The sequence below is a fragment of the Ascidiella aspersa genome, chromosome 7 (assembly GCF_963924565.1).
Source record: "Ascidiella aspersa chromosome 7, kaAscAspe10.2, whole genome shotgun sequence".
Taxonomy (NCBI): domain Eukaryota; kingdom Metazoa; phylum Chordata; class Ascidiacea; order Phlebobranchia; family Ascidiidae; genus Ascidiella; species Ascidiella aspersa.
Window position 1 is genome coordinate 8,005,476 of NC_139453.1, and position 21,628 is coordinate 8,027,103.

The 21,628-nt window shown below is 33.8% G+C and overlaps 3 protein-coding genes across 3 annotated transcripts; 1 reads left to right on the forward strand and 2 right to left on the reverse strand.

Annotated features, from left to right (window-relative positions):
• The first annotated feature begins 170 nt into the window (after positions 1 to 170).
• On the forward strand, positions 171 to 3,205 carry LOC146137546 (large ribosomal subunit protein bL9m-like). The gene is made up of 6 exons (XM_083394228.1): positions 171 to 294; positions 639 to 789; positions 1,183 to 1,301; positions 1,767 to 1,904; positions 2,699 to 2,800; positions 2,885 to 3,205. The coding sequence occupies exons 1-6, from the start codon at positions 211 to 213 to the stop codon at positions 2,990 to 2,992; spliced, it is 702 nt and encodes a 233-aa protein (XP_083250354.1). The 5' UTR covers positions 171 to 210; the 3' UTR covers positions 2,993 to 3,205.
• Positions 3,206 to 4,154: 949 nt separating this feature from the next.
• LOC146137547 (inositol polyphosphate 5-phosphatase K-like) lies at positions 4,155 to 14,253 on the reverse strand. Its single transcript, XM_083393531.1, has 12 exons — positions 14,131 to 14,253; positions 13,394 to 13,504; positions 13,043 to 13,151; positions 12,812 to 12,928; positions 11,123 to 11,292; positions 10,563 to 10,674; positions 9,921 to 9,998; positions 8,306 to 8,423; positions 7,503 to 7,618; positions 6,368 to 6,502; positions 5,198 to 5,418; positions 4,155 to 4,334 (listed from the first exon to the last, which is right to left on the reverse strand). The coding sequence occupies exons 1-11, from the start codon at positions 14,142 to 14,144 to the stop codon at positions 5,206 to 5,208; spliced, it is 1,293 nt and encodes a 430-aa protein (XP_083249657.1). The 5' UTR covers positions 14,145 to 14,253; the 3' UTR covers positions 4,155 to 4,334; positions 5,198 to 5,205.
• Positions 14,254 to 14,928: 675 nt separating this feature from the next.
• LOC146137548 (dnaJ homolog subfamily B member 6-like) lies at positions 14,929 to 15,920 on the reverse strand. The gene has a single exon (XM_083393532.1). The coding sequence runs from the start codon at positions 15,851 to 15,853 to the stop codon at positions 14,939 to 14,941; it is 915 nt and encodes a 304-aa protein (XP_083249658.1). The 5' UTR covers positions 15,854 to 15,920; the 3' UTR covers positions 14,929 to 14,938.
• Positions 15,921 to 21,628: the final 5,708 nt, after the last annotated feature.

The following is a 21,628-nucleotide window of genomic DNA, read 5'->3' on the forward strand; positions in this document are numbered from 1 at the left end:
GCACATTTTGGTTTTGAGTCCTGTTGCAAATTTAGTGATACATCGTTCATAGTGAGATATCGGCGGATATGTAAATGTATTGGCCTTTCTGTAGTCTTTAGGATGAAAATAAACATGGTACATTTAAAGGTGTTATGAATGAACGGTCATATTGTATATGTTTTTTTAATAGAGCGGTTAAATCATCAATGAATTGTTAAACTGCACTATATGGCTTGTAGAAGATTAATTTGTTCGCTATCAAAGAAGGTTTTACTTTCTCCATCAAATCACCAAGTTACCTGCTGTGCATTGGTAAAGAAACCTGATAAAACTTCCTAGATACCTATTTAAATATATTTAACTGTAATGTTTACCTTAAATCTGTTCTTCTATAAAATATTTGTTTTATTTTATTATTTTAAATCAACCTATTATGCTGCCCATTTAACTTATGGTAAATGTGTGTTGCAATTTCAAAAATAAATTAATAGGCTAGTTTTATTGTAAATTAGTGTCTACTCATTAATTTTTGTTATATCTGTAACAGTACATTCACTTTCCTAACATATCTTATTTAAAATGCTATTTCAAAATATTTTCTAATATTTATTCATACAATGATTTGTTAATGCAAATCTAAATTCTTAAAATTCCAGGCACACACCATCAAAGTAGCACGATATTATGAACCAACGGAATTTAATCGTGGAAGACCAGAAATTACGTGGGAGCATGAAATTTACAAAGTGGTAAAGATTGAAACTGGACCCAAGCTGCTTAAAGTGATTTTGACAAAGAACATAAAAAGTAAGACATTTAAAATAAAGATTTCGCCCGTCATATCAGTGGTCCTCATCTCCTCAACCAATGCTACACATACCAACGGTTGATGTATTAGTGGCTTGTAAGTCTTATAAAGAGCCCAGGAAAATAATCGCCTTTGTAATATTATTGCTGAACATATTAATTAACCTATACAATCGGTAATCAACCTGTTATGTAAGTCAAAAAACTATGGTAATGAGTGAGTTTTTCTTCAATTCATTTCTACAATATTAAATTATAAGCAAACATTGGGAAAATTGTTGCTTTGAAAATCAAATGGTATTCAGTGATAGAAGGTTGACAACCATTGCTTATATAAATTATATGCACTGCTAAATACCTAATTCTTAAACTACATTTGGTTATTTTGTTCAGATGTGGGAATAGAAGGAGAGGTGGTAGAATTGCCCAAACGGGTGTCGCGCTTTCTGCTGCACAGCAATCAGGCTGTATATGCTTCACCAGAAAATATTCGAGAACTTGCAGCCAAAGTGGTATGTTTCACCAGACATTTTTTCTTGCATTTTATTGTTAAGTTCAAGTGAATTTTGTGTGTTATGTTTAATATTTCATAATTCCACGGGCACAGGAAAACATATTTGTTATTTCCTGTGCTTTTTTCTAACTGCAACATTGAAGGTTGACCATTGATAACTTTAAACGCTTTTTGAAATTAAAACAAACTTATAATAACTAAGAAATAGCATAAAAAATATAGTTTTTTGGCAAGCCTTGAAAGATGGGCATTCAGTAGCTTGACAAAAAGTTTGTGAGAAAAAAATACATTACTTCTAAACCCAATTTTACAGTTGTAAAAAGCAGAAGACAAAAAATACAATAGCACACATAATACATTACAACCAATTTTAAATTAAAAAAAAAGTTATGTAAAGAACACTATCAGATGCCTCTTAACTGTGATCCACAGAGCATTGGGATTAATGTAGATTTGTTTTTAGGCACTGGCCACAAGTCAAACTGTGTCGGGAAGAAAAATGGAGCAACATTTAACTGGCAGAAAGGTTTACAAACTTCGAATGCGGAACCATATTGAATGGAAATTAACGCCTGAAATCCTCTCTCGTTGCTTCTTAAGGGTAATTATATATATGTTAGATTTTGTTTTTAAGTACTACCAGGAAGAAAAACTGTTATCAAAACTCTAGCCTTATATAGCAGCATGTTTCAAATGTTTAGTCCAGTATTAATGTTAAATATTACTTTTTGGCCTATAACAATATGCGGATGTTATAACTGGGAATAGATATTTTTTTTTTAAGTTGCATCATTGGTTTAAAAAAATAACACACATTTACACCAATTAAAAATATTTATTTTTTATGGTGATACATTACGGATTTAAAAGTGTAGAACCTCTTGAAAACCTGTTCATTTTGTACTTTATTAACCCATTTCCCATAAACCAGGGCTAAAGCCAGGCATTTTTTCTTGAGCCGGAGCCATTTTTATTATTTTTCTGGAACTGGGGTCATTTTTAAATTGTGAGAGCTGAAGATTTTGAAATTTTTCTACGGAGCTGAAGCTGGAGCTATTTAATATTTGTTTGGTGGTTTTAGAGCTATAACCGTAGCCTTGGATGTGTTTTGGTGGCTCCGAAGCTGGAGCCATTGGTTAAGTCACTGTTTCTCCGAATTTTATGACTAGCGGCACCCCTATAAGATTTTCTGTAGTTACACAACATAAAAAGTTATAATTCGATGTATTTCACTCTAATTTTACACAAAAAGTTGTAAGGGTTGACCAAAATCGGATACCTAAATATTCCAAATATGTCTGGAGCCGGAGCCAATTGTGGCTCCCCAGCTATGTATTAAACAAACAGGCTGTTGTTGCCCAGACAAACTTATTTTACTTTTTTGTTTTTGCCAAGGATGCCGAAATCCACATTCCACCACAAGCCATCACTTTGCCTGGAGAGGAAATTACGGAAAAAGACGTCGGGTCTTCGCGCACATACCAAGTTGAAATATCTGTAAGTTCTCAAGTTGTCGATTTTTCTGTGGACCTTGCAAACGTGACTAAATAGCTTTTAACTAGTGATTGTTTAAAATCTCAGGTGAACAAGTTAAAACCGGTCACATGCAAAGTTCAGTTTGTTCCTTGGACTGATCCAAAATCCAATCCTACGCCTCAACAAAAATCTAAATCTGCGAAAAAAAAGTAGGCTGCTCTCTCCTGGATTGTCATTTATAAGTTCTCAACAGACGAGAAGTTCGTAAAGTACATTCATTGTGGTTGGAGGTTACATGTAATATTAAATCGGAATCACTTTTTACACCTTCATGAGTGATGGGCAGTAGAACCAACTTAAATAGACGACCGACCTCGTAAGCATTCAACTTCAAATGAGCTCCGAAAAAATGCAAATTCATAAAGAATTAACAACCTGCTGCTTGTTTTTGTCAAATAGGTTGCCGCTTTTATTCTATGGAATAAATACACATCAACAGGATTTATGTTGTTTGCTTGATTTTGTAATACTCTGGTGAGATAAAAATCAAGAGAAGACATCTTCCTAAATTGCTTTCTAAGGTTTATGAGGCGTCGTTGTAACTTGTAGTTTAACCCAAGGGGAACTGGGTTAATTATAGTTGGTTGCGGTCACTTTAATACTTCCTTTAAATACTAAATAATTATATTTTCTGAAAAACACCGTAAAATGAACAATAAATAAATATCTAGGTTTGAAAATATGCATATAATGCCCAACTACTTGGCCTTGTACTCTTGTAAGCTGTAAAATTGCAAATGCGGTCTATGCCTGTATTTAATCAAATGCGTTTTTATTGGACTGGTACAAATACAATTGCATAATTGACGCATTAACTATATTACATACACACAGACTTTACATTTTGAAGCACAAAGATACAGGAATGACCCTATTTACAACAAATACTGATATGGCGCCGCAAAAAACATTAAATTAATTAATTGATTACAATGCCTAATATAAATTGGATTGTTAATAACGAACGATAGTAATGGACAGTATACAAACCAGTGTGTGCGATTTAATACAGCTGCATTCCTTATCCCGATTATAGCCGGGAATCACAATAAAAGTTATACGCTGCACTCTACTGTAATTAACCCAAGAAACTACCAAACGGAATGTAAATTTTACCATACAATACATAACAGGCAGTGGATAAAAATGCCATTTTAGGAAGGATTAGAGGATTTGCTAGGATTATCAGGTGCAAATTTGTTATTCACGTCCAAAACAGCACCGGTTTAGAAATAATAAAAATAGCTCCAAAGTCTAAACAGTTCTGACAAAAGTTAATCTGCGAAAAAAGAACCTCAAATCGACAGATAAAAATCTTAGAAAAAAAACATCTGAAAAACGAGAATGCAACATCAAAGTTTCGGCATCTGAAGTAAAATGAAATATCAACCCTGCATACAATGCCGATAATGGCGTACAAAAATATAAACATCTTCAGTTCATTAAGATCTTCGGTTACAGGCCTTCAAAGAAAGGATAGCTTCAAGCAACAGATCTGCGAAGTTTTTTTTTCAACAAAAAAAATCAGTTAAGGCATATCTCTAACTGGACATCTTAAACCACATTTAGAAAACACAAAAAGTGATTAAACTGCTTCAGGGTAAGCGAGAGTATGTTAAGACGGGAAACCTTTAACTGGATTCGATTTTAAAGCCCACACAAAAGTACAGTAAACCTATAGCATAGATCAGTCATCAGTGGTTCCTAACCTTGTTCCTTACGGCACCACCCGCAGAAAAAATAAATATATGCGGCACCCCTATAAGAATTTTTAGAAAAAATACATTTTGATTTTCCGTACTCGAATCGTACATTGAGAGTGGTATCAACAGTTTAGCAATATTCGCAAAAATCTATGTCTTACCAAAAGACCTTAAGTATATGATTTTGAAACCAACTTACTCCTATTGTTTGAAAGCCGGTGCAGACAGCTTGGTTTACATATTCTCAGAATAAATTCGCGCAAAAGTTCGACTGGTCAGTGGTTACACCAGATTCATTTGCAAATTATAAAACATAAACAGAGAAAAACTGTTTTATGGCGTAATTTCGTGCTGTAATGGCTAAAACGCAGTGAGGAAATCAAATCCCACATTGAACAAGATGTTAAAAAAAATACAAAATGGTTATTCGAAACGTTGAAAATGTTACCTATACTTGTGTATGGGCTTTCATATTCTTACTACGTCGTACTACAACCTTTAACCATTATGCCCCAATGGCTGAAAGATTTGCATTTCCCTTTGGATATCAAACAAATCGTGGAGGAATCCTGGGCGAATAAGGATCCACAGCAATTGGGAATTTAATCGATAACGGGCTTTTATACCTATCACATACACACACACAGAAGCAAACCTTTTCTTTTACGCTTTAATCTCAAACGGCTCGCTGACCGCAAGCAGACAGAGCATCTTATTGCTGTAAAAGCCAAGCCTATATTTGACAACCGGCGAATCCTTGGTGTCGAAGCCGGGAAATTCGACGCGGTGCCTTTTCTTGGCGACCACGCGTTCCGAATCGCTGCTTTCGGGAACGTAAACCCACTTCAGGTAGGCTCGGAAGTCGGTGAAGTTCTCCTGGGATTATAAAAAAATAGTTATTATTTTCGGCTCTCACCTTTTTTATTTTTTAACCCGGGGTGGCATGGCACGGGTGCATGTTGTATGGTGGACTTGAGAGTTTAAAAACGGCTTAATGTGTTTAGATCAGGGGCTCTTAAACTGGGTTCCATGGGCCTCTTGGGGGTACGGAACTAGTTTTAGGGGGTCCAAGAGGCGAAAAAATATTAATGTATATTTGAAAAGTAATCATTTTTTTCCGAAAAAAAAGTGTTGAATTAAAAATAAAACGTTTGTGCAATGAATGTCTAGTTAGACTGCATTGCGCTTTCCCATTTTTTGAACCGGAACAGCAGATTTTGGAAGTCTGTTTGTATTGTGACATCAATTTATGACGTCATTTCTAAACTGGTCTACGCGAGGCACAAATATATGTTAGGGTTCTGCGGTCAAATCAGTTTAAGAACCCCTGGTTTAGATCATTGGTTCACAGCCTTTTCTGGTCGCGTACCACTTAGTGGCTTTCTACTGTCGTTTTTCTACCTGGTTTTCAAATAAAAACTTTAGAAGCGATTCCACTTGCTGTTTTAACTACAATATGACACTTTACAAATATCCGGGGCTGCAACATAATTTTGTACAAAAAATCAAAGGCTTTTTAAAGAAAATTTGTAGTTTTTCATTAATCAAAAAGTAAGTCGTCCGACGTTTTTGAAAATATTTCGAAAACTATACAGTATAATGGTCAACACGACCATTTGTTTAATCACGACCATTTGTTTAAAGTTTTTTTTAACAGGAATTTAAACACATAACTTAAGCTAGACTTAAATTAAATTCAAAGACTTAAAAAAACATATAGTTTTTTAAAGACTTTTGAATGCGCAAGTCAATTGAAAGACATTCAAAGACTTTTGAAGATTAAAAAAATTCATGGCAACCCTGAGAAATGTCCTAAAACGCCAACCTGGTATAAAGCGAGGTAGTCTTCCGCGTCTTTCAGCATTCCAGGGTTGTACGTGATGCTCAGTATCCCGGGAGAGTCACTTTTCCAAACACCTTCGATGTCAAGTTCAATAAGAGCAGATTGGTCTTTGCGAGTCTTCCAGGAAAAAAAAGACAATTAGCTTTGCCAATTGGCTTCCTAGTAGTGTTGTAATGGGTTGACCTCACTTAACATTGGATAACTATTCAATACACTTAATTCATTGAATTTAAATGACCTGACCTGACATGAACCCATGGCCAAAGTTGCTTGACAAGTCCCATGGCCAAAGTTGCTTGACTTGGACTTGATTCATTTATGCAAAGACTTTTACATTATTCCTAAGTGTTTCATTTAAAAGCATTCTTCATTTAAAAATTGATTATTTACCACAACTTTTAGCTGTAAAAAAATTGGTTGCCAATTGTTTCGTTTTTTGTGCTACTTAGAAGCCAAATTTTGCTTGGAATGGAAAGAAGTAATACTTTTATTAGTTTGGCATTTATTTCTCATGCCAATGCCTCGAGTTGACTTGCTCTAATTGCGACTTTGGACTTGACTGATTAAAAATGACTTGGCTTTGAATTAAGTTATTTAAAAAAAAGTAATTGACTAGGACTTAAGTAAAATAAATAGGTTGAAAACTGATTAAGTGGAGCTGGATAATGAGACTATAAGCAGTGTTCGTTATCCTCTCAATATAATGTTATGGGTACAAGATTTAGTAAACAAAACAACATAAGTTGCTGTAGTCAGATAACAACGCCTTAAAATTATTTATAAGTCCTGTCAATGAGTTCATCAGATCACACACAGAATACTCCCTAAATACATCGTAATAGCGGGTACGACCAGAGGTCGTGAGTTCGAACCTCACCGCAGGCTGGTTGTTTTCTAGCCTTGCCTTGCTTGCACTACAGTCCTGATCAGGCTGACAGATTTTATTCAGAAGGCAAGTTGTGTACTATATATAGGTGCCGTTATCGTTGGCCAGTATGGCTACTGAGGGCTTGATCACAGAATATCCAGAATACACATTATGTGTATCTATGTTTCAGTAACAGAATCATATTAACAATTTTACTTTAGAGATTTTTTTATTGAGGATCAAAATTACCTGAATAGTGTATTGAGCCGACACCGGTTTATGGTCACTTATAGTGAGGTAAGGATGACTCTTGTAGGAATCCTTCACCTGTTTGATGTAGGAGGCACACTTGTTCCCATCCGAAACTGTGGCATAATCAAAGAGGCTGGCACATAATACTACATATTAGACAGGGCAGGGGTTCTTAAACTGGGGTCCATGGACCCCTTGGGGGTCCGTAAACTAGTTTTAGGGGGTCCATGAAGGTATAATTAAAATATTAATGTATATTTAAGAAGTAATTAGATTATTAAAGGAAATAATTCAATCAAAAATAAAAAGGTTTTGTACTGAATGTTTTTATACTTCATTTCAATTTCACATTTTTGGACCAAAATCAGCAAATTTATAAAGTCTATTTATATTATGACGTCAATTTATGACGTCATTTGTTAAATTTATTTTTTTTTTGCCTACAGTGGTCCACGCGAGATCAAAGAAAATTTAAGGGGTCCGCGGTAAAAAAAACTTAAGAACCCCTGAGATAGGGTATATACAATAATAAAAATAGAAAAAGGTATGTTTAATTAATTATTGTAAAAATAAAAAATAAAATAAATAAAAAATAGACATCAGTTTATAAATAGTTTTTTAAAGTAAACAGCAGAAAATACATTTAATCAGTAACTTATGAAGTATAAAGTGGCCTTAAGGTAATTATAATCTGCTCAACCAGATGTCTTTTTTATTCATGTGTGCTTCATTTCAGTCGTTTAATTTTTTTAGAAATACTTTTAAAATTATCAAATTAGTGTAAACAATTGGCAGCGCACCACTTAATCGCTCTAGCATGTGCAGTGCATCAGGATTAATTCTGAGCAATATCCTGTCAGTCCAAGCGGGTTTTCGTTGTTTCTCGCTGGTGTCGTACACATCTGTGCCCGGATCAAACTAGAATTAAATTAAAACAAACACATTGACTAAAAAAATGAGTTTAAACTTGGTAAGCCGGGATGCTATTTACCAAGGCAGATACAAGAGTTACTGGTTGTTTGGTAAAAGACAATAAAATAATTTAAGAGTTCAAGAAATTCCAATGCTTAAATTCCATTATTAATACATGCCAGGGGTGGTAAACCTTTTTACTCTGTTGATCACAAACAAGATATTCTGAAAAAGTTTATCTTAAAGTTTGTTAAGATTATCCACAATTTATTAAGACAATTCTGTGCATTTGATTGTATAAATTTTAGTTATAAAAATTGGGGTTTGCTTCAATATTACAACCAAATAAACTACAACAAATCTTTTCATGGTGTCAAAAGGTATAATTAAAATATTAGTGTATATTTAAGAAGTAATTAGATTATTAAAGGAAATAATTCAATCAAAAATAAAACGGTTTTGTACTGAATGTTTTTATTCCAAAACAAATTTGGCAGGAAGCTCCATGCTGTAAGAATTGTATTTTTACATGGCTTAAACTGCAGTGCCTGGTTTCTAATATTTTTTATCACATTTTGCTCTTTTCTAACACACTTTGTGACCTGCGGGTTAGCGGTTTGCAATAATAATCTTTTTTGCTTAGATTTCAAGTTTGTCATATTTATTTAATTTTAGGTTCTCTTAGTACTCAGTCAAACATTTAACTTTCTGGAAAGCATTTAAACAAATGCCAGTAAAACCATGCTAGTGTATTTGTAATACAGTATTTACAAGCGCAGTGTTTGGTACAGGTGTGGTCACTTTGAGAAAACAAATAACAAAAATAGTTATGGTATGGTGTATTGACTGAGATATATCGTAGTCAGGAGAAAGTATCTTAAACATTACATGAAGTGATGAAAAAACATTTACAGACATTGTCTTGCTGTTTAAATGTCCATACTTAGTTTACAGATTACAAGATCTCTAGATTTTAAGATGAGTCAATCTTGGTCAAGATTACAAAAAAACATTTAAATATATATTAACAGAATATATCCTGGAATATATAAAAACAAAGCGCTACATGATGGTAATAAAAATACTCTGTTTGTTTGGCATTTTAAAGTAACAGCTTTATTTATTGAGGGCACTAAATATCCTGGTAAAATAAACATTTTAGTACACTTCATTCGTTTAGTGTTAGTGTAGTGTAGTGTTACAGCAATAAAAAAATGCAATTTTATAGGCTAGTTTTTTTGTAATCTTGACATTTTGCAGGCTGATGGGGTCCCTAAATAAATGTTTCATTTTAAAAAATTACCAAAATATAGTTAAATTTTCACCTGACTAATAATACCATGAAAGCACTTGAAAATGATACTGAATTAAAAGTGATCAGGTGGCAATGGTTAACACATGTCAAATGATTCTGTAAAAAATAATTCCCTTGCTGGGAAAATTTGAAGGCTGTTTACCAAAGGTGCCACTCTGTCATTACAGCCTACTGTTGTATCTCATTACCTTGTACGTCGGTGGAAACGTAATAGGCCCTTCCTTGAATTGTCTCATCATGTCATCTTCAGGCTGGTGCTTTATCAACTAACAAGAAAAGATACGCAAATAGTGAAACTCACAACTCATTTATTTAGCAGCCTGTGTAAACACGGTCATAATGTATTATAATTTGACAAGAGAAAAGATACCGGTAAATTAATCCTCGTTGTTAAAAAAATAATATCAGAAAGGAATTTAAAGTGAATAATAAGTTTGTTGTTTTGAAAACAGCTTAAGGTAAGCTGAAGCATAATATATGCAATTGGTGGGTATTTGCGCTTGCCGTATACTGACTATCATTCTGCTCAATAAATATTAAAAAGTAGACTAAAACCTTATCCTTCAATTTTCATAAATATTCTAACCATATATTGCTTTGTTCAATTAAAATTAAAGAAGATTTAAAATACTTGATCATTTTCGATCAACCTAAAGAAGTTTTATGCATTTGGTGGGTATTTGTGCTTGCCATATACTTACTATAAATCTGTTAAATAAATGTTAAAAAAGTAGACTAAAACCTTATCCTTCAATTTTCACCAATTCGCATAAATATTCTAACCTTAATGCACACTTTGTTCAAATAAAATCAAAGAATATTCATAATACCTGATCATTTTCAATTAACTTTAAGAAGTTTTTCTTTTCAACCAGCTGAATTGTGTCTTCCCTTGTGATGGTATCGATCCGAAAGTTGGTGTCTCCGATCCAAAATGTGGCACTGAAAGTTTGGCAAAGATATGTTAGATGTAAGCTTGGAAAAATATTCTTTTTAAAAGTTTTGCCAAAAATATGATGCACAATTTAGTATTGAAAGTTTTGTAATGTTTAGAATAATTGTTTTAAATAGAATAATTTTGTTTTCTGATTTAGTTTATTTAACTGTATAGTTTCAAAGAGGCTTGCACATAAATCAAAATATAAGTTAGGGAACCAAGAAAATTAGAGACTTAACAAAAATGCAAAATTTAATCAGTTACTCCTGTCGTAAAAAGTATTTATAACCTTTTATAACTTGAACACAAAAACTATTTTCTTTTTTTAAATTTAGTTTATTTAACTGTAATGTTTTAAAAAACAATTCAAACAAGTTTTAACGATAAAAAAAATCATATAGATCCATGAAGATGTAAATCCTAATTTTTGACAAAGTTTAAAAAGTAGCTTACTCGTGGCTGAGAATGTTTGCGGTTTCGCCGAAATCGATATCGTCGATAATCTGGTAAAAAGCCTCCACTCTTTCTTTCTTGTTCTTGAGGTGCGGAGGCAAATGGGTGTTGAGGAAGCACAACCTCTCGCCGTACAGCCACATCGAGATTGCCACACCACCCTTGTTGCCCTACAACACAAAACACGTTTATGAATGTACTGTTGCGGGGGTGTAATGACCTGAGTAAATGGCTTGACTTAAGTACACACACTGTTTTCAAATGACTTGACTTGACTAATGTTTTTAGGGCAAAATGACTTGACTTAAGTCTTTAAGGCAAAATGACGTTACTGACCTTAAGTCTATTTGGACAAATGACTTTTTAAAGCGTTTTTTTTAAATTGGGGTATTTATCTCTGCACATAAAACAATTTGCTTGACTATATGTTGCGTTTTGCGTTATTTTTTAGTTGAGTTTTTGCTCATAATCGGCCGGGATACAAATTTTAATAAGTTACAGTCAAATATTTTGAACTTGACTGCTCTAATCATCACTTGTGATTTATTTAAAAAGACTTGACTTGGATTTAAGTGTTTTTACAGTGTTGCTGCATGACGTTTGTAGCGCGGGTCACAAACACGACACTAATTCTTACAAAATGCACAAGTGGGTCAAATATTTAAGTATATGCAAGACATTGCTGCTGTGTTGTTTGAAGTGTTAATGAGTGGATTGGTAATTCAATGATTTGGGACGATTTCCAAATTCGTATTCCCATGAATATTAAGAACCTAAATAGTTAACAAATGTTGCAGCATTTTTATGAAATTATAAGAGTTCAGCAGAAAGCTTTTCAGCATGGATTCCCCAGGGTTTTCAGAATTTTGAGTCTGTGAGCTCTCAATTTACCCTAAACAAATTTGTTAAAGTGCAGTTCATGTAGGCCTACTAGTCACCCCTTAAACAGCTTTGCGCGACCCACAGATTGAACAACCCTGATTTAAACAGTGCTATCAAACCAGGAATTGCTTTTTTAACATTGATCCTTTCCTGAAAATGGTTGATAACATTTTGGTATTTCTAGAGAGACAAGTGGGTCATTAAAAATCTGTGCTGGGCCACTTTGTGACAGGCGGTTCAGTGGTTTGCCATCCCTGATCTAGGCAATAACATTAAAGAATAATTGTTTGTTTGACTGCTTTATATATTTTCCACCCAGTCGCAATATATCATTGCCCTGAATGCGAACTGTCAATACATTCAATAAAAAAATATTTCCAGGAAGAACCATTTTACAATTGATACAACAGGTTAATAAGTCTGTCAAACTACTTTATTAAAAACTATTTTTATTTAGGACAAAATACTAGTAGCAATTTTGCCTAAAGGTTAGAAGCCAGGACAGTCAATAAAATTTTTATATCCATTTTATTGAGTGGGTTTTGTATTTTTACTAAAATTTTGGATTAGCAAACTTACAAAAATTATGTCTTTTAATAGTGTTTTAATTATGAAAATATTTATTCAATTTTTTTATTCTTTAACTTTTAGTCGATAGACTAGGTTTCGATCATGCCGTTTTTAAAGACACACTTGTAAGATACATTAAAAAATAATTGATCATTTTTTCCTTCTAGACAATTCAGTAGAATATTGCTATGTTCGAAGTAAACTATATTTGAATGAAAAAAAGGTTAATGAACCTACCCAATTTCCACCAAAACCTGTTCTTTCATAACTTGTTCTCACAAATCTGACAAATGGAAGGTGAACTCGCTTGAAAAACACAGATAAAGACATCCCTTGCAGGCGAATGCTTTCTACCTAAAATCAAAATATTTCCTTTTGTAAAGCACATTGGATTACTACAAAATATCTATAATGAAATAATTTTTATTCACCTACAAAGCAAATTTGAATATATTAAAGTCTTCTTACCATATAAAAGCCACGCTTAGATAAAACTTTCATTAGCTTTTCGGCCCATTCATCATAGGAAATAAAACTCAGGGCAGTTTCTTTAGCGCTGGTCTGAATTTCTTGCAGTCTTTAAACAACATGAATTGTTAAGTTTAGCTTAACAAGGCTGTAGAAAATTAACCAATTATATTGGTGGAATAATAAACAGATTTCCAATAATGTTAGTACTATCAAAACTAGATTGATTGAATTTTATTTCTCAAGTATTGACATGAAATAGAAACTCGGCAAACAAAAAACTTTGACAGCACATATACTGCTTCTTATAATCATTATATATTAATTTGGTAAAATAACTAAAATAGTTACCCAATGACATAAGCATCAACATTGTTTTCAGGTTGTATTTCAAGCAGCTTGAGAAAATCTGGTTCATTTAATGGATCGGACGAACCCACATTCCATGTGCAAAAATGGAATCTATAAAAAAACAGTTTTAGCAACAAACTCGTAGCAATTTACTACGATAAACTGGTCACCAACAATGCAGACACTGTGATTTGTGATATAATTTCTGTTGAGTGGATTTAAGTTTAGTTCAGCTTATACAGGTAGTTTGACATCATAAAGCACTTAAGCTGCTTAATGCAACCAGTAACCACAGTTATAGAAAGGAATGCAGCAATTTATAAAAGTTCAAGATACGAGATTAAGTCATACAACAACTGAAAGACATGGTTTTAAATAAAATGAAAGCTGCAATACTTTTTAAAATCATCATGTACAAGAACAGATATTAAAATGTAACTTGTTGCTGGCAAACTGGTGCACAGTTAATTATGTTTTTTAATGTTCATTTATGAACTTGTTTTAATTTGTTTTTGCTTTTTGAAGATGGTTTACACAAACACTGGCAATCCTAAATTTTAACTAGAAAAACATTTCAGCGAATGTTTTTGTAGGAAAATAATTTCTTTAAAAATTTAACATATATATATATTTATAAAAAATACAATAAAAACATTTTACCATCTAATCTTAATGGCAGTGTTTAATAGTTCATTAAATAAAATTGCAAAGCAATAATAAATAGTGTTGTTGCTCACCTTAAATCTTTCATTTTGACATCAGCAAAATCACTGTTATAAATCACTTGGCATAGCAAATGCAACTCCAACTCATATACTGTTTATTATATATTATATATATGTATTAGTCTTTTAATCTTGAACATAAGAAATACAATAGGACAGTCAACAATTCAGTCGCGTACATCCCGCAGGAAATTACATAAATATATATAAACATTAAACATATAATAAGACTAATAAGAGTGACCTATTTTTTGGGAATGCATGCTAATTACAGTTTGCAAGAAAAATCTGTACAAAAAAGTAAAATACAGTATTTCTTTATTTTTCATTGGTTATTTAAATGTTAACATATTTAACTGCTAGAACAAATAACAGCAGGTGGCATACAGTTTTAAGATGAACTTTTCATTTTTGTCTTTTAACTGAAAAACACACAAAACAACAAACAGCTTCAATGTGAAGAAAATTATCTTTTGTTTGTCTTTTTCTTTCTATATGGTTTATACCTATGAAAGTCAAAAGAACGGAAAAATAAAAGTAAAACTTTCTTTGCAAGTCTCCGCGACTGTTATATACAGGAACAAAAAGTTTACACAACACCAGCCTTTCTATGGAACCTTGAGAAACAACAAGCAAAGCGAGATGAAATAAACATAAAAAATATATGTATGGTTTGCATTACATCGAGCAATACGTTCAGGATTTTTTGTAGGTTGTACATGGAAAGCAATGTGACGTTCACAAACGATTGCTATTTTACAAAAAAAAGAGTAGAAAACAATATTCACAGTATTTCAACAGGGGTACTTGACAAGCGTGACTAATAGTATTTGCTGTTGTTTTTCTTGCTGCTGCCATGCTCTCTTCTTCTTCTCTTAGTTTGTTCTTCCAAACTTGCCTGGGTTGCCCGACGCACAGCCTCATCTTCGTCGTAATGTTGGTTGTTCAGGCCGTAATCGTTGTACGGATGATAGTTATTCATTGGCGCCTGTGACCGGTGAGATTTATGGGAGCTGTGTCCGCTGTTGTGATGGCCTCCATTGCTCTCTTTGCTCAGTTCAATTGCGAAACGCTCATCATCAGGCTTTCCATCCACCATTAGGGATGTCAGTCTACCGTTCTTGCGAACTTCAACAGTTTCTTTGCCGTTTTCAACCACCTTTTTGGTCTCCACCTTTTCACCGTTGACAATCTTCACCGATTTTGTGACGGACTTGTAGCTGCCGCCGCCGCCCATTCCACCACCGAAACCGCCTCCAGAACTAAACGAAGTAAAACTGCTTGAACTGCCACCAAAATCACCAAAGTTGTTAAACGACGTAAAACCTCCAGCGCCAAGGCCACCGAAACCCATTCCAAATGGGTCGTGAGCATTTGAACGAGACTGTCCCGCAAAATTAAACATGTTAGCAAACGGATCGCTGTCCCCGAAGAAATTGCGGAAGATGTCTTCTGGGGAGTGAAATTCAAAATTAAAGTGGGGCATCCCTGCACCCCCTCCCCCACCACCCCCAGTCAGCCCCTCTTTTCCATATCTGTCGTAAACCTTTCGCTTTTCCGGATCTGACAATACCTCATAGGCCTCTGAAATCTCTTTGAATTTACTTTCGGCAGCTTCTTTGTTGTCAGGGTTTTTGTCCGGATGCCATTTTAGAGCCAGTTTGCGATAGGCCTTTTTTATATCACTCTCCGTTGCGCTCTTTTGAATCTCCAGCGTCGCATAATAGTCGGCCATAGTGTGATGAAAGACACCAGTATAAAAAAAATACACCAGTATGGCAGTTAAATTTAAACTAGGCCGAGTTCTGTCTTGTTCACAAAATTAAAAATGAAATACAGTTAAATAGTTTTGTAGCAGACAATACTGGCAAACTAAAATGTAAGTCATGCTGTTGTTTATGGCACATTCAAACGTTATTTTATTGTAGATATATATGACATTTATTTTTTGTGAATAATTGTTAATTTGAAGTAACTTAATCTCTAATGACCTGATTAGCCTTCAGTAATGAATAAACTAACAAAATTGAAAATAATTATTTAAAAAAAGTCTTTTGATGTTAAATTCCTTAAATCGTTGCCAGGTCTGATATAATGTTAAAATAAAGAGAAAACTGTAGGTTAAAATGCGCAGTGTTTTAAATTCTATTAACAAAGCGAAGTTTATTCCCACTATAGCTTTGTTTCAACTTTGTGCAAATCCTAAATGATTTTTTAAGGCTGATTTACAGTGTTAGTCAAGTAATTTGTAAAAAATCAAGTCCAAGTCAAATATTTTTTAAAAGAACTTAAGTCCATTTCAAGACTCAGTCAAGTCAAAATTAGAGCAAGTCAATTTCAAGTCAAGTACTTGTCATAAAGATTAACATTAAACTATCAAAATTGGGAGCAGTAACGTACCTAAAAAATAACACAAAACGCACGCAAAATGTTCTGTGTTTTAAATTTAAACTAAATAGCCCAATTTTATATAAAAAAATCCCTAATAAAAGAAGTTTATTTTAACACGACTCAATGTCCAAAAGACTTAAGTCAAGTCGAGTCTTTGTCCAAAAGACCGGCGCTGGTCTAGAATCCTACCACAGTTCTAAAATCAACGCACAAAATTTTAGTTAGGGTGCGGGTTAGCGTTCGGGTGTGGGTGGGTCAAGTATTATTATATTCTTTGTTTAATAATAATACTTGACCCACCTTAACCCAAACGCTAACCTGCACCCTAACCCAAATTGTGTTTCGGTGTGGTAGGATTATAGACCAGCGCCAAAAGACCTTTTGTCCAAGACTTAAGTCAATTCATTTGAAAACATTGATTTAAGTGCACTTAAGTCATTACAAGTTACAACACTGCTGCATTTACAAAATATATATTAGATTATTGCGCATCAAAATGCCAGGCCTAATTGGTACCTTCACTAATATAAATGCGATTTGAACTGTCAAAGTTCATTTACCAACAAACCTATACATTTAGACTTCCCTTTTCGGTTTGTCGGCTTGTCGCTAACCATTGCAACACTTCAAGCCATAAAAGGGGAACATAAAAAATATCAACCTCAAGGTAATTCCCCTGTTCTAGAAAAGTCATTTTGCTGTCGTCATTGTTATTACAAAGCACTGTCGTGTTTTTAACAGCAACTGGCAAATAATATCTGCGGAAAACCATTAACAAAGAAAATAGTTAAGATCTGCCCAACTTTGGTAAATATCCAACGTTAATCTATGTTTCCACTATCACCAAACGGAAATTCTTTTTCTCAACGTTTAAATGTAGTAGTTCAGAAATTTGCTGAATCGACTAATTTTTTTTCGCGTTTTAGGAGCCGAACCACGTCTTGCCACGTTAAGAAGAACAAAGGGTGTTTTTAACCTTTATAATTAAACATTTGGTAGTAGTTTCTAAAGGGCCGACAAAATATCCGCTATTGTGTATTAGCAATTTCCCGTGTCCGATGCTTGGTATTTATTATGCCGACAACCGATATTTTGGGGTAAACAGAACGAACGTCAAATCTGATACCCATTGAAATCACTATGGCAGAATAAATAAAATTAATCCTTTTAAAAGTGCAAAATGGAAATACTTTCCAGGTTTACGCCTGCATTTTATTTGTGTGAGGAAAGGATAGGCTACAACGTAAGTCTTCAACAGACTAACCGAATCAGTCGATCTGGTAAGGATGTTCATGCAAGACAGGCTAGAAAGCAACATGTAGGCTATGTGTATGCATCTTTCTTTAAATGGTAATTATCTTCTAATTTTTATAGTAATATATTGTAGGTATTTTAAGTTGGATCGTTAAACAATTATTCCTGTTGCATACAGGCTATATATGCGCCGATACCACCAAACGAGATATAGGCCTATTTGCGAACGAGTACCGATCGAAGCTCGAATCGGCTCAGATCGGATAATTTTGGACAACCCTATAGCGCCTACTAGCGTGGTCAAACTACAAGCCCGGCATTTTATTCGCCCGGCCAGACAGTATTTACTCCCTATTTATTTCGCCACTATGAGTGCCCCAAAACTGTGTTTTTGCCAACTTTAACCACGCAAAAGCAAAGTTGTTTTGCCATGTGCGCGACTATTTTCCGAATATATGTTTTACATTATGGCATGTCATTGTTTTTAGCATTAGGACCGTATGCAATATATTAACCTTTTCTATAAGGCACGCCCTAGGGCTGTATGGACGTATATTCTCTACAAAATGCCCTTCTATAATATTTTCTACACAGCTTTGTAATATGTCTCCTTTATCGTGAGTAACGCCTATCCACTTATTAAAACATGATAAACGTGGTGTAAGCGTTTTGCGCTTTATTTGAACCTTTCAGATGATTTCAGCGCAGCCAATCAATTAGACAGATTTTTCCGGGCTTGCCATGCTTAACGCCAGTTGCATAATTAGCTACCAGACGAAATTTGAGACGTCAGTGTAATATTTGAACTTAAATCTTGCATCTGTCCATGCAACATTGGCCCGCCGTATGAAACAAAATACTTCTGACAGGCCGTGATAAAGCAGGAAGTCGAACCGTTTGACTTTTCCGGTTCAGGTTCGGTTCGGGTTCAAGGATTTTTTTGGAATCCGGTTAAGTTCCGGTTTCGGTTTCAAGCAATTTAAAAGTTCCGGTTCAGCTCCGGTTCGAACATCGTTATTTCAAAACCGGTTCATAAAGTTCCGGTTCAGATACAATATAATTTACGTTAAATCTCAAAATGTGGGTCAATAAATGTAGAGAATAAACTTTGAATTGTAAGTCATTTAATCTAAGTTCCATGACTTAATTCAAAAAACAGCAACTCAATATTGAAATATCTAAAAACTAAAAAATGAACGATTTTTTTATTCAATATTCATATTTTTTTCATAAAATTTCGAACATGACGTAACTTGACTCTGTAAAATAGAAGTTATGACGTCATGCTGGAGCGAACCGCTTTTGTTTACAGGTTCGGGTTCGGTTAAGGTTCAGGTACTTTCAAATTATTCGGTTCAGTTCCGGTTCGGCTCATTAAAATCTTAAATAAAACGGTTCAGAAAAAATTGACCCAAAACCGGTTCATAAAGTTCCGGTTCGGTTCCGGTTCGACTCCCTGTGATAAAGCATATACCTGCGGACTGCACTGTATTAGGCCTTTATGATAATTCAAACATAGCGCGTGTATTGGCAGGGCCGCAAACAGTTGAAAGCACTTTTATCCATGCCCTAGCAAACATTAGACACTTTTGTGGTAAACATGCTACTAAAACCTTGACAAACTGGACGAAACTGCATACGTTAACTGCATGGTTCTGAGCAGATATTTGTAGCGTATTTTACAACGAACTTGTACGGTTTGCCATCAAAATTTGCATTTATTAGAAAGTATGAATAAACCATTTTAAGATATTTTAGTTAATCAGTTAACTCAGAATCAGCCAAAAATGCAATGGCTAGAAAGCATTGTTTTTGAGCCAGCAAGACCTCTCTAAAACTAGCCTAAATGTCTAAAATTAGCCATAACTTGGCCATCCTGTGTATTAGTCAAATTGGAAAAAAACGTTCCTATCACTTTTCAAAAATCAACACTATACACAAACAGCAGCCTATCTGCATAAAAATAAAATACTAACTTTCAGACAGGGTATAGGTTCTCGAAAATAAAGCAATACAAAAACGTCATATTTTGGTAACTTCAGTCAGTTGTTTATTTGGGTATTTCTGCAAAACAGTCGATTTCAATTCGATTTAAACGAATAGCAAGACAATTTTCAGGACGGAGTTTAGTCATAGCAACAAAATAAATCTCAACACATCGGCATTAAACTAAGGTGGAACATTAAAATAAATAATTGTAAATAATTCAAATTTAGGCAATAAGCCGCAATATAATTGTCAGTATCGTAAACAAGTCATTTTGAAATGCCCTAAGTCTCAGTCAAGTCATTCGTAAAATAACTTCAGTCCCAGTGAAGCCATTCATAAAATATCTTAATTTTAAGTTAAGTATTTTTGAATAAACAGCAAGTCAAGTCCCAGACCAATTAAGTTATTAGCTGACAAATTCAAACCCTGGTCAAGTCATAATTAAAGCAGTCCAACTGCAACTCAAGTCCTTCTTAATATGGAAACAGAAAATTGTAAAATCGGTAATTCCCTGGTTGGTCAAGAATTGAATTTACCAGAGGAGCTGTTTTTTCATTTGTATTACTATGCCTGGTAGGAACAGTTTATATATTAAATAATAAAATGGAAATGGGTACGTGTTTGCTACAAATTACAAAAGTTGTTCAGAAAATAAATCACAGTGTTGTAATCTAGACACATTGATATAAATGAAAATTGACTGTATTCCAACACTTATATTTTGTTTCATTAAAAATAGAAAAACAGCCGAGCGTTTTTATTGGGTGAAAATATTCATCACGAGTCATTAAAGAAAATGACGCCATGGTAAACTTTTATCGCAACGTACAAGAACGAAAATGCGACACACAAAATTCATAAACAAACAATCTTTACATATACGTTAAGCGTCTTTCGCAAAGGTGGCTGTGTGTCCACCTAATTTGGGTTTGGCAATGCAGTCGCTAATCGTCATTGACCCATATAGTGACTCACATTAACACGAATATATAAAAAAATAATACAATCCTGTAAAATAAGCATAATAATTAAAAGGTTTGATACAAAAATCATTCTTAAATCTTAATAGTTATATGTGACCCAGATTAATTTAGGTCACAATTTTGGTCTTATTGAAACACAATCTTGGTCTTATTGAAAACAGTGTATCCAAAAAAGTAAACCGATGCTATTTGGGATTGTATAACGAAAGGAAAATTGATTCGCCGCCAACGCGAAACGCGTTTTTATTTATTTAGTTTTTAATGTAGCCTGATTTGTTTTCAAATACGAATTAAAGGTTTTGGAAAGGCCTCAACCAAATATATTCCTTATTAGCTCAACACAGCTAAAACATGTTTTACTAATTATTATTATTAAAATCGGAACAAACATATGTGCCACCAATAAGCGCAAATGTAATCGAGAGTCCTGACACAAGCCAAATACGAAAATAAAATTATAGAAGAGCCAAATAAGAAACCGAAAATTGTACACAAGGCAAAAATTGATGGTCGTTATGACGCATTTTCCTATCTGTCTTTACTTCGTCTAATTAAACGATTCGTTACAATTTCTGCGTTTTTAAGTTACATATTTAGTTGTGATAATGGTTTATATATTTTGTTTATAGTGAATTTTTTTTTTAAACTCGGGAATCGGATAAAATAATAAGTCACGAAAATGGCGCAACGCGTGAAGAAATGGTTAAAAGTTGTGCTCTGAACGAGACTAAATATTTATTGCAATTATTCCTATTTTTGCGAAATCAGCGAATATCGGCAAAGATCTACCAGCAAGTTTCCCGATGTCAAAACGATGTAGAAATGTAGCCAATATGGCTCTACGACTGCATATAATTGACTTGAAACATCCTTACAACATATATTAGTAACGC

What these genes read in the sequence shown, in the direction of transcription:
- LOC146137547 (XM_083393531.1), bottom strand. An exon ending in CTAAGCGTGGCTTTTATATG is followed by an intron (nt 12,929 to 13,042) that starts GTAAGAAGACTT and finishes TTTTGATTTTAG; the next exon opens with GTAGAAAGCATTCGCCTGCA. An exon ending in CGGCTCAATACACTATTCAG is followed by an intron (nt 6,503 to 7,502) that starts GTAATTTTGATC and finishes TTTTCCTGGAAG; the next exon opens with ACTCGCAAAGACCAATCTGC.
- LOC146137548 (XM_083393532.1), bottom strand. Translation starts at nt 15,853, where the DNA reads ATGGCCGACTATTATGCGACGCTGGAGATTCAAAAGAGCGCAACGGAG.
- LOC146137546 (XM_083394228.1), top strand. Translation starts at nt 211, where the DNA reads ATGGCTTGTAGAAGATTAATTTGTTCGCTATCAAAGAAGGTTTTACTT. An exon ending in GAGAACTTGCAGCCAAAGTG is followed by an intron (nt 1,302 to 1,766) that starts GTATGTTTCACC and finishes ATTTGTTTTTAG; the next exon opens with GCACTGGCCACAAGTCAAAC. An exon ending in TCTCTCGTTGCTTCTTAAGG is followed by an intron (nt 1,905 to 2,698) that starts GTAATTATATAT and finishes GTTTTTGCCAAG; the next exon opens with GATGCCGAAATCCACATTCC.